Source organism: Danaus plexippus, chromosome 2 (genome assembly GCF_018135715.1).
Source record: "Danaus plexippus chromosome 2, MEX_DaPlex, whole genome shotgun sequence".
In the NCBI taxonomy this organism is placed as follows: domain Eukaryota; kingdom Metazoa; phylum Arthropoda; class Insecta; order Lepidoptera; family Nymphalidae; genus Danaus; species Danaus plexippus.
This window is the reverse complement of record NC_083537.1, coordinates 2956061-2969694: the sequence shown is the minus strand read 5'-3', so window position 1 is coordinate 2969694 and position 13634 is coordinate 2956061. Positions and strand designations below refer to the sequence as shown.

The 13634-nt window shown below is 31.4% G+C and overlaps 1 protein-coding gene across 4 annotated transcripts in view; it reads left to right on the top strand.

The window, feature by feature from the left end:
- LOC116779337 (whirlin) overlaps window positions 1-13634 on the top strand; it is a 56845-nt gene that overhangs the window by 12860 nt on the left and 30351 nt on the right. For all 4 annotated transcript variants that reach the window (XM_061520884.1, XM_061520883.1, XM_032673569.2 and 1 more), the window contains exons 5-9: window positions 3172-3322; window positions 4383-4513; window positions 9463-9621; window positions 11396-11521; window positions 12971-13137. In XM_061520884.1, the coding sequence (XP_061376868.1) occupies window positions 3172-3322; window positions 4383-4513; window positions 9463-9621; window positions 11396-11521; window positions 12971-13137 (734 nt within the window). The remainder of the gene's footprint in view (window positions 1-3171; window positions 3323-4382; window positions 4514-9462; window positions 9622-11395; window positions 11522-12970; window positions 13138-13634) is intronic.

Sequence of the window (13634 nt, the reverse complement as noted above, 5' to 3'; positions counted from 1 at the left end):
TGGAGGCGTGCCTTTCCTAGGCTTGTCATGTCATGGCCATAGGTAAAATGTACTTAACGTTTTATACTCAGTCGAGGAACAACTGCGGAATGAACTGCTTCACATGGCTCGGTCTATTTTATTGGAATTTATTACCGATCTTGCAATGATATGAGTATTATTTCACTTTCGTATTGCATGTAATAATTTGACGTTATCAGTATTGGGTGATCTTGCTTCATAACCCTCAACGCAGGTTTTCTAAGTATTCTAGAACTCTATGTGCTCCAAGGAAAAATATGTATTTACATTACAAATAGTCTCGTGATCGATATTGTATGAAGTACAAGTGTAGCAACAGCTATGAAAGTCTAAAGGCAATGAAACAGTGCGTGATGTGCCTAAGTATTGAGCGGTTTAGTGAACTGCTGTGCTCTGTTTTGGTTTCAAATTGGATTCTAAAGAAAAATATGGGGTAATAGTCACACGTTCATAACATTTATTTTTTAATTTATGTCTGCTATTGTATGCCAATGTTTTTTTTTTAATATATTTCTATTATATTATTTCTTACAATAATTCAATAAAATTCAATCAAAATATTATTAATTTCATTAAAATTAAATGCTTTGTTACTTAAGTCTCGCCAGCTGTAAATTCAGTTCTATGTTTTGTAGTAAAGTTAAAATTTTATTAATTTCATTTACAAAAATACATATATGAATTTATTACTTATATATATTGCTTGATTGTTAATAAACAGCCATCCAACTGAGAGAGAAATTTCGATTTTGAGACTTTAGTATCCAATAACTTAAACTGAAAGGACGTTGTAAAGCCAGCATTTTCCCAGCACTAATGCTTTGAACTTAGTGTTATCTGTCGATTTAACTCTTCCTGATGAATGAAGATAAAAGTTAGCTCACTTGTTGATTTAATAGGAACTCCAGGTTCCATTTACTTAACTTCGAAAAAATGCTTCTATTTATTAAAGTTTACATCAATAGTGTTGCTGGGGCGTATGTTGTTTATTTTTTATTTAAATTAATTAGAACTTTTAGCTTCTACAGTTTTTTTATTTAGCACTACTATTACAAAAATTATTTTTTCTCTTTTTTATGTTCAATTTAAGCAATTCGTATAATATAATGTGTACTACATACGATTGCCCGGCATTGTGGTCTGAATGTTATGCATTAATAATTATAAAGGGACTTTCTTTAAATTGATAGATATGAGTTGCTTAGTAGTTTAAGTTCATGGCTTATTAATGACCTTTTTAAAACCATTAAGATAGTTATTTTATTACTTTTCATATTTTTAAAAAGCTTCATTAATATAAAGAATAAAAATAAAGCGTAAACTCAGACAGTATAATTCCTTAGTATGCATTTCTAGATAACTTATGACTGGTGAAATAAAATTAAAACTGTTCGGAACATTATTCTAGAAGTCGCTTTTCTATAGCTTTACTTGGTTCTATTTATGTTGCCATATTCGCAATTGTAATAAGATTACTTTACTATCCTGTCTTGGTGGAAAATACCACAATATGTTACAAAATATAACACTTATTTTTTTAAATATTTTTCTATTTCCATAGACGGCGAGCGTTATCTGAAAACTATTGTATTTTATGAAAGTATTCCTTTGAAATGCTAACAATTGAACTGAAATATACTGAATTTAATAAAGATCACTTTGCAATAGACGTTATAAATTCTTGAATACGGTATCGCTGAAACGTTCCGTCTGTGTTAAATCATTCAAATAGTGTATTTTTTATTTTGAATATGACAATAAAGATTTTTTAAGTAAATAAAGTGAGGGATGACGTGTGCAGAATTAAGTGTTATTACATAATCTTATATATAAAATTCTCGTGTCACAATGTTCGTTCCCGTACTCCTCCGAAACGGCTTGACCGATTCTCATGAAATTCTGTGAGCCTATTGAGTAGGTCTGAGAATCGGCCAACGTCTATTTTTCATACCCCTTAGTCATAAGGGTTGTTCACCCTTAAACTTTTTTTTTTAATTTTGCACGAAATATTTCGTTTTTATTTTTTTATAATGTCGCATCAAAAAAAACATACAATCCAATGTTTTTACTATTTTATCACCAACCCCTATTTTTTTATATATATGTCAACACAATACGACTTTTTCGGCTAATATTTAAAATGGCTGAACCGCGTTTAACGGGACTTTTTGGCAGGTAGCTGATATAATAAAAAGTAACTTAGGGAGGCAGGGCGCACACGGGGCTTAAAAGTTTTGTCATAGTTTCTTATTATTTTTCTTACACAGAGTCGCGGGTAACAGCTAGTCATATATATAAAATTTAAGTGTTAGTAAATAAGAGTTCATTTTGTCATTCGATTAGTCTCAGCTATTTAAATTTGCTCATACATTACTTCAGTTCCCTTGATACAATGTTACATAGGCTATTATATGAATATTTTTGAATTATACAAGCCAAGTACATATTCAATTCGTTAATAAAATGAATGGAATTGCTCGCTCGAACTTTAAATAAGAATTTTCTGAAACAATATCCTGACTCGCTTTAAGTCAACAATTACACGAATCTCGTCCTGAATTTCAATTTAATATTTGTGAATGCTAAATGGAAATGAAATTTTATATTACAATATTTTGAATGAAGCAAAGAAGGCCCCCGCTATAAAAGCTTTAAGACATCTCCACAGTGACTGGCTTGTTGTGAATAAGGCTATCGATAGGGAACTTTTGATTTTACTGCGAAAGTATGATGAAAACAACTTTTTTCTCTCGCAGCTTAAAAGGAAAAAGAATTTACTTTTGCTTTATACATCTACCAATATTATAGCGATGTTAGTGATCTCACGAGATGTTTGTTTCGAAGCATAGCCTAACATAATAGGATTCAGTTCGGTTCGGCAGTATTTTTTCTATTTTTATGCATTTAAACCTTCATATGCACACATATATGTATAACCACTAGGGATTGTACATTAATAATTTGTGAATATATAAAACACGATAAAATAAATGCCACTACAATTCAGTAACTTTATTTGGTAAGAAAAAAATATATTCAAAATATGTAATCAAGACCAAAATATAATATAAATGCCTTGATTTGTCTAGAGTTGTCTATAGTGGGCTTATGAATTATAATAGAGCAAAAATAAAGTGTAATGTGTCTTAGGCAATATATCGTGGCGGAGAGAGGGAGCGTCCGTACTCGTCAGGCGGGGCGCCGCCGCCGCCGGAGCCGGCCACGAGGACGGTCACCATGAGCAGGGACCCCGCAGACTCGCACGGCTTCGGCATCTGCGTTAAGGGGGGAAAGGAAGCAGGTATGACATTAAACATATCCTACAATTGTTCCTAAAAACACGATTCATTTATTCTGCACTCTAAGAAATACCGTTTCGATTTTTTAAATAATTTATCAATATCATATCATTACCATTACACAAGAGCTGAGAAAATTAATGTTTTTGATCTCTTGAATTTACTCCTTACTGCAATAATGGTATTTTAATATTAATATAATAAACAAAAGAATTACATAACAATTATTTACTGTCCAAAAGGTTTCTTTATTTTTTATGAAATGATTATTCCATGATAGGAATGGCCGGTGAGACTCGCTTAACGCTTTAGTAGTAAGCGTTTCAACTGAAAAGTGATCGTCAAAAAACTCGGCAGTTGAATGAACTTTATAATGATAAATGACTGGATTTTTTGGAAAACGTTAAAGTGTATAAGTGTATAAATGATTCTCCTACGTACTGAACAAATAATGCTTACCTATGTTTTAGGAGACATTTAAGATTTTTGAAAATTACCTAGTTTGGATGTCTTAGTTTTTTTTAAAGTATTAGATACATAATAATATCTGATTGCAAAACCCTATTTAAAAATGAATAGATTTTAAAATACCGTTCTTATAGGGAACTGTTTTTCTTATGCTTGTGTATATGAGTGAAACGAGTAGTTTGGCAAAGATCCTATTATTGAAAAGTGCTTAATATTCAATTACACGTGTATATTGAATGATACTTAAAGTTTTTAGTCGACAATTTTAAAATGTAGGATAGTTGCGTGGACATACTACGGAGCTTCTGATATCGATTGCCGGTTCCAACGAGAGCTATATAAATAGCACTCGGCTGGTCAAACAAAGCCGTATAATCAGTGATCAACTCCTCTCTACACTATACTAATCTCTACTCGGCTAATATATCGATAGAATTAAATAACATTCGATTCATCCTTAACCTTTTCATCTAAAATTTCTATAAATAAAGAGAAAAAAATGTATGTTATTGATTGATTATTGTAATATTTTTACTATATGCAACAGATGAATGTATATATGGCAAATATATAGCGAGTATACCTTTATCATAGGTGTGGGTGTGTATATATCGAGAGTGGAGGAAGGCTCTGTAGCTGAGAGAGCAGGCTTACGACCGGGAGATTCTATTCTCCAAGTCAATGGGACGCCCTTCTCTGGAATATCACATGAGGATGCACTTAAGGTAAGGAATTATAAAGAAGCTTTTGGTTTAGATGTATACAGATTGAAACAGATAAAAAAAAAAACTTAAAAAAAGTTCATATATGTCAAATAAATGAAATAATATAATGCCTGCAACGTGTCTGTAGTTTAAAACGATATATTCAATTAAGATTTCCATTGGGCGTGCTGTTCGCGTTTAATTTCGGACTCCGAAAAATCAATACCAATACAATTTTGGCTGACATTTGACCTTAGCTTGTCCCATTTTCCGTTTGCTATCTATGGTGGTACCAGCAAATTATATTTACAAGCTGCTGTAAATCAACTGAATGACAATGATAAGACGTTCTACTGTAGTCGGGCACGAGCTTCGTTAAGTTATATACCTTGGTAATATCACAAATGTCTTCTGTTATTGATGCTTTGAGATGTTTATCGATGCAAGTAAATTTTAATGGAATATTATTATTTATGTGACGTTATGTTTGTCATTACATAATTTTATTTGGAACATAGTTTTTGGGGCTTACTATTTCGTGTAGGCACTCTGTTTTGATTTTCCTCTGTAACTTCCAGTCTCTAAGAGGTGGAAAAATTGAAAAAAAAAGTGTATATACATCACGATAGAACTGTTTAAATTTCCATAATTACGTTCTATGGTTGGTTAAATATGTTTTTAAATTATTGATAAACATATTATTTAGATTTATATATTTATAATTGCCTCTAAAACAAGTGTAATTTACTTGTTGCTGGCATGTTTTTGAGAATCAAAATGAGTTCATTAAAAGTGTGAAGTCGCTCGCCAAGCGTTTCTCCTCTACCGCGTCCCACCTCCACCCCAATTATTCCTTTTTTAATAATCTTTAAATCGCTCTGCATGCGCCAAAAGACCTGTCTTAAATTTGAAAAGAAATTTTAAATGTAAATTTAAATAATAGCTAAGATTTATGATGATAAAACTATATTACTGAATATCATAATCTATTGTTCTATATTTAAATATTTTCAAAGATTACCTCTTTGGAACTTCTTATAAAAAACCCAAGTAAAATAAAACATTTTGCTAGTTTACTTTTTTTAAAGTAAATACATGGTTCAATGTGGTATAAGTGTCTTTTAAATATTTTTTTTACTGTGAATTCAATATATTTATTATCAGATTATTTTCTATTCCCAATAGATGTTTTTTATTTATCGCCTCAAAGTTCTTTCCTGTTGTAGCTAAATATAACTGATATAGGATATCTGATACTCTTCGGGAAATTGGACTTAAAGGTGACATACTCACATGACGTTCGGAAACGTAAGGGTGGGAAATTACTTACGGAAATGAATATGAAAAAAATCCACCTGTCAATGAACCTTTACGTCTTATATGGAATATTTTTACAGCATTTAAATATTTAGGCATAATAATATGACTCCAAATGTTTATACATATTTAAACTATTGATACAATTTGTCATTTTTCATTCGAGCACAGCTATACATCTGAATAAGCCATGGGTAGTTGTGTTTTATATGCAGTCTGGTCACGTAGATTATACATGTCTTTGCTGTTGGTTATGTCTATTATTTTGATTCACATTGTACATTTCTCTCCGAGTCGCATTCTGAAGTTCACGCGGAAGAAACCGCGGACAAAAGTTACTATTAATACATAAATTAAGTAAAATGTTACCAGCGCTGCGTGTAATATATCAATAGTTAATTGTTCCTTGAATAACTTCCGTGTAAATAAAACTCCAACAACAATCTCGGCGTTCTAAATATGAAAATTAAAACCTTTATTTCCACTATAATTATTTCGTGACCGAACCGCTTTGCGGCTAACGAGAATCGACAAGCCTTTGTAGTTTTCTTTGTTTGAAAATATTATTAAAAATATGCATACATTGTGTAACTTACATTAATTTTATAAGGATTTATTTAATAAGATCCTATTTCATTTCTGCGTATGTTGCAATAGTAATGGACATTATAAATAAAAATTATTTAATCGCAATAGTTCTCGAAACGTATAAAATCAATGGCACGGAAGAGAAGAAGTCGTCAGATTTTGTTGTTTTCACAGTAATGTTTATATATGTATATTTATTTTCGTACATCAGGCCTTCGACATATATGAAAACTTGTTATAGCCGCCGTATAAATGATTTACTGGCAAAAGTTTGCCGATATTATGACCTTAATCGTCTGTAAAATTATTTATTTCAATATTAGGCCGCGAGAGAGCCATTAAGTATCTGGTAAAATGATTCCCGTACTGGTTCATATGAAAAACAAAAAGGTTTTGATATAATGGATATATTCTGAGTAAATTTAATGAAAATAAGTGGAGTTTATTTCTGAAATACTGCGTTTAAGTGTTGAAGAAGATGTTTTCACGTGTATAGAACATCATTAAGAACTTCGAAGTAATTGGAAGATTAAACAAACTATCGAGTCGGTAAGTTTTTGTTGTAGGCAAACAGTACCAAAGTTAGACGATTCCAGACTTTCATTTCTCGCTTCATTGGAATAGCTGTTCTACTAAAAATAAACGAACAAAGAAACAACGCCAGTAAATTATAACGTGGAATCCGATAGAGGCGCTGGAAAAAGATTTATGTACAGACTGCGATTATGATTAAAAACTGTTATAGTGTATTTAAATGAAACTAGTATTTTTCGGATAAACTACGCGTGATTTATTTTTGTAAAAACTACATACTCCGGACGTTTCGGTTACTTTTCAGCAACCGTGACCACGGTGAATGAATGAACAAAACTCGCGAAAATCTTAGATCTCATTATGTCATAGTGTATTTTATGTTAGTTTAAGTATTTTGTGTTATTTTCTTATAATTTTCATATGTCTACGAAGATAAATCATAAATTTCATTGCTTTTAAACATTTTGTACACGAAGAAAGCGGTTTTTCAAATAGCATACTTTGTGTTTTCCGAAGACTTGAAGGTCGGTCATCATATATTTAATCACAGTATTGATAAGAAGTATGAAGTGAAATTAGTATCCATTTTAAGACAATGACGCGAACGAACGAGTGGTGAACTGAACAGAATAATAGTTTGGATCAAAGCTTAAATGTATTGGAAATACATAAAATAATACACACATAAAAAAATCGCTTTAATCCATTAAGCCAATTAATCAAATTATCATCGATGTGAAAATTTTATTGCAGTGGAATATAAATCAGCCCAATGTTATAAATAACTTCATAATACAATAATGTTATGCAAGAAAGCGACCTTTACTAGATATATTCATAATTGCTTTAATAACGTGATGGCAAAATGTTACATTATGTTAAAAGGGACTCGAACTGAACTAACTACTAAAAAAGATTACAAAAACTCGAACATCCATCAATGACTAGGAGGCTTCCATTAGACACTTTTGTTACAGGATAAAAGCTCTGTAAAATTTAAGTGAACTTTAAAAGTCAATTTAAAATTTTGTTGGACACTTTCGAAATGTAAGTTAGATTTAAATATTCATAACTTTAATTTGGGTTTTAAATGTCAAATAGTAATTATGTCACAGTTCAATATATTAGAGTCAGTATAACGCCGATTGGAACAGTTACGCTTAAGATGGAGGGATAGTTTCAAGAGAATCTAAGTCTTTGTGGTCTGTTTGAATATGTATAAAACAAGGCTAACCGATTCACAAACAGACCTCATAAATTTCAACGAAGATATTTCGGATCCCTAACCACGAGCTGAGCATTTATATTTCACTTCAAATATTCAGCGTCACTGGAAACAGTCGACAGGGCTGTGTTAGGAGTTTAAAACGTATTTTATATATATCGAGAATGAAATTTACCTCACTTTCCATTGTCTCTTTTTATTTTTTCCCTTACTAATATGTCTGTTTCCCTCTTTTAAATAATATAAAATGTTAGTTGTTAAAACCCTAATTTTTGCATTTAGTCTGATAAGATGGTGAACAAACATTTATTACCTTGTCTCTGCTATCTCTTTATGTTTGCAAAACAAAATAGTAAATGAAAAACATAAATTCAATTAAATTAGTATCATAAAGAAGCACATATTTTTATAACAAACATAATTGAATACAAATAAATATATATAAAATATAAATTTGGTCGATATCGCAAAATATAAATCTCCATCATTTACGGTGAACTAGTTTACATGTTTAAATTGTATAAGAAGGAAAATTAATAACAACAAATATATATATTCGGCTCTAAAAAGAACCTTAAACCTGAATACATTCAGTCTTAAGAAGAAGCTTTAAAAGGAAGGTCTTATTCACGTTGATGAAGGCACGGTGTGTTGTCTGCAAGCTATTAATCAACCGTCTCATGTTTGTCTCGTCCGTTGCTTTAACAATGCACCGTTGTAATTTAACTTAGAACATTGCCATTAAAACGAGATAAGTTGAAGCTTTTACTACTTTTCACATATTCTTTTAAAATACTTATTGCAATGTCTAATATCATTTAGTTTGAGATGAAAACTTCTCAGTATTCCATGGATTCACCGTGCGGGTGCCGGGTCCATCGCGTTGCAGGCAGAAGACCTTTAACAGTGCCTAGGACTTGCGACGCAGGTGTAAATGTAGGCGTAGGTTTAAGGGGCCCTTATCTAACGCGCATTAAACGCTCACCTTATCCATCCAAGCTCCTCTCTCTATATTATTCTCTTCTTTCTCTTTGAAATTATCAAAATAAAATTTTATAAACTTGTTGTAGTTATATCACGTGTAAACTGGTTTGCTGTTGGTGATGTATTGCTCGTAATGCATCGTTTTATTCACAGGTTATTATATACCTAGACCACTAATAACAAATGCTAACAGCTTTTTAATTACTAAATTATTATTACGGATATTAAAGAGAGTGCTTAGATAATGTCAGTTTAAATAAAAACACAAACCTATTTTGTTTGTACGTTGGACAGTTTTTTTTTATTTTATATTTGTCCTCAGATGCTCAAGTCGTGTCGCCAGCTGACTATGGTGGTTAGAACGGCTGGTGCGTTAGTTGGTAGGGCTTCCTGTTCTTGGATGGATCGATACGGCAGGCCAGCCTCGCCACCACCACAACGACCCCTGAGATCTGCAAGCAAGGATCGCTCTATACGGAGGGTAAATAAAATATATATTGTTTAATTAATAACCAATTGATAATTTTGTAAAGTAGTAAATCCCCAATAGATTACAATAGCCATATTGCACATATATTACGTACTTAAGTACGTTTTTTTAATAACTATAGAATATATATTTTTATTTCTAGCAAAAACCTAAATATTAATGGTTTACATTTTCCGTCTGAAAATGCTAAATATTTCGTAAACCAGCAAAAATATATATTCCTAAAAACTTTTTCTGCCAAAAATCTCTTGTAAGAGATAAGCCACCCTTACCCGGATTGTTACGTTGGAATAAGTTCTCATGTCTAAATCCTTTGTACTCAAAAAATCGTAAAAAAGAAATAAATTTTATTTCAAAGTCAAGGATATCGTAATATTTTATTATATATTCCAGAACAAAAGCCGCTTTCAATACTTAATTTATTTAAATCAGCTATAAATTCAAAAAGAAACTTCAAGGGAAAATTTAATTACGGACATGAATAGCGAAAGACACAATAAAATGCGTCTGAAAACCCTCAGCGATATTTATTACACAATTCTTGTAACTTACTGAAGTTATTTGAATTATAAATTTAATCAAGTATTTTTATATATAGGTATCAATATGAAATGAAAATAATATTTTATTATAGTCAATGTCATGATTTTTTAAACATAAGTAAAGCCCAAAAGCATAGACCTCTGACATAGTCCTTGAAACACAAACTTGTATGTATATTAATTTAAAGACTTCTGTCTTAAAGAAAATGTAAATCTTTTAGAGATGTGCGGAGGGTCAGAGCAGTGTCTTTTAGCTTCATTAGGCACATGTAGGTCAGAACTCCCTGGAGCTTATTACAGACCTTGGGCAGAATACTTGATTGACTCAACGAATACCTTTATTCACATGTCAGTTCATGTCAATGTCAGTGAGCCTTAAGGGATTTATTATTATATTTACATGCAGATATCTTGGATTTGAATATTTTTAATGAAATAAGGTTTTATACATTTACTAAGATTTTCGCGAGTACACGTTTGAAATTAAACTATGTATTTGCGACATAACTATTCTTTTTCATTATTTTATTTTGACATTTTCCATTAATTGTTTAATATTTTAAATTTTGTTATGTAAAAAGAGGTTTCTTTATTTTTTTCTCTTATATAAAAAGCAATTAAAGCGATGATTTTCCATAAAAATGACGACACAATAGATATCGACAGCATTCATGTTTTGATTACAAGCGTCAAATATATTTTAGGCGAAATAAAATAAAAGAATTTGCGTATCAAATGGGGACTGCTCTGTCATGTGCGTGCCATTACGCAATATCTTAAGGCTTTAATCCTTCCTTTTCATATGGAAAGCGAGTACTTTTTATGGACAATAAAATCACAATATACGGTTTTGTAATGTTAAAAACATTTTTTTAATATTTAACAGATACCAATTTTCAGTTCTACTATGTATGTCTTGCATTACAAGTATGTTCTGGGTGATCCATCATGTTGTAGGTATGCTAATCGCCAGTCAATGGTCAATATCAGCATCGTTAGGAGTTGTAACGACTCCGCTTATACAACACATAACTATTGACATTAGATACACCCTGCAGCCTAAGATTGGGTCTAAAGAGAACTTTTCTTATAATTATTTTACTTAACGTGAAGTTATGTACAGCAATTAAACATTTTAATTTTGGCTAATAAATGGGGTTGTAGTTTTAAAGTAATAGTCTTAATGCCACGTATTTCCTCACCTTTATATATTATCTGTGTAGGTGGATTTGTGTATCGAGCCGGGGCAGTCACTCGGACTGATGATTCGCGGAGGTTTGGAGTACAACCTTGGAATATACATCACAGGGGTTGACAAGGATTCTGTAGCTGACCGGGCGGGACTTATGGTAAGTTTATAGAAAAAGATAAATGTTTATGGGCAATGCAATGAAAGACCACGGTTGTGAGTCACTTTGTAATCTAACGTTATAAAAATTATCTGTCAATTAATTTGTTATACCTATTCCGTACATGTTTTCACTACATTGTGTTAATTTTTATGAAGTACAGAAACAATTCAAAAATAACATTACTTTGTTCCATAATTTATAAATTAAATATTTAAAAAAAAAATACTATAATTTCCAATAGAGGTGTAAAACGAAAATATTAAGTTATTACTTATATAGGTAAGCCATCGTCGGTGTGTTTAGTCCGAGTCGTCATCACTACATACGGATGGTTAACAGTTTTTCATTCGTAAATCTTACCACATTATACCACAATAAATACTATTCTCAAAAATATACAAGTCTCCAAATTATTAAAATAAATTAATTAGAAATACACCAGTTCTACCTTAATAATAATACAATGTTACAATTTTCTGTTGATACTGTTCTTATCAAAATCGTTTTAAAGTCGATGTAGCCGCGGTGTCAACGGCAGTACAGTATCTCTAGTCCTTATATTAAATAAATTTAATTTAACACTTTGCCACCATGTGATCAATATGATTTATAAACGTAATGCTTCATCCAATATTACCAAAAGGTCTGTAATTTCGATGATTCAGGTGAATTTATGAAGGTGTAGATATGTATAGCAAGGGCTTACAAGTTACTCGTAGAATTATGTTCGTAACAAACAAATGCCCCTATTGTAAAAGGAGTTTGAAATGGATTTATAAATCTCTGAACCTAATAACAATATTTATAAAGGTGTATACAGAACGAAAAATATTTACGACCTCGTGTTTTGTGCAGTTCGAAAGAAATATGGCAACGGCGGAGGTGCGGCTAAAGATTTATGGCATTTGTTTTAGGTTACGCCCAACTGACCGATAGATACTCAGAGCACGTTCCATTCTATTTTATTCTGATATTTCAGAAGTCTTATGAATTTTAATATTTAATTTCGTAAAACCCAAATTTTGTTTTCTTTATGAATTAATTGTGGTGTAAGTGAATTTTTCACTGAAACAATAAACGTTTTTCGAATACTTATTTGGTCTTATCTTTACTTAGGTGTTGAATTAATATAGAGAAAAGTGGAATGTCAGTTATATTATCTGGGATCTATTGACATTTAACAGATCACGTGTCGGATGGACAGAGATCGATCGTGCACTGAAATGTTAAAGGTTACCAAGTTCACTGTTCTGTCTAAGAAACTGAATTGATTTTTATGAGAGCATTAGCCTCGGCCACCGGAGTTGTCGTTATTTCTTTCCTTATTTTGTTCTAGTTTATACTAGATTTGTATGTACGCCTATACTATATAAAAACTAAAATTAAGAATATACGTAATCTGAATAATAAAAAACTGAATAAAATTTTTCTATTATCTTTAACCAGGTCGGCGACCAGATCTTGGAAGTGAATGGACAATCATTCGTAGATGTGACTCACGACGAAGCTGTCGCCCAGCTGAAGTACCATAAACGAATGTCTTTGCTAGTGAGAGATGTTGGAAAAGTTCCTCACGCTTGTACTGCTTATGGAGAACGAGATGCCGCCCCTAGGTATCCTAAAATAACTAATTATTAACAATTCTTTACCAATACTCGTTATTTTTTTTATAAATCTGTTTTATCTAAAAGACTTTTGAGAAATTAATAGCTCGAAGCTTATCCACAAAATTTTATTTGTAAAATATGTCTTTTGAATTGTAATATCGATCAACTATTTAATAAATATAACAGCAGTACAAAGCAATGTTCGTCAAAGGGTTATTAAAGCGGTGTAATGTTAGGAATCAGTAATTTGATTTATGACGACGATCAAGTCAAGGCCGGCAATATTGTCTTTGATGTCTCTAAAAACTTCCTACAAACAGAATCTACGATGCTCTTAAAATACCACAGATATTCTGAGAGTCGTTTAAATTTGGTTCTATTAAGAATTCACTTTATAATTATTATGTGAATGTTTTTGTTAATCACTTTCTAGCGGGTGTGAGTTTTGTTTTGCTGACACTACAACTTCTAAATGTTTTATAAAATTAGGGTTCTCATGAAGA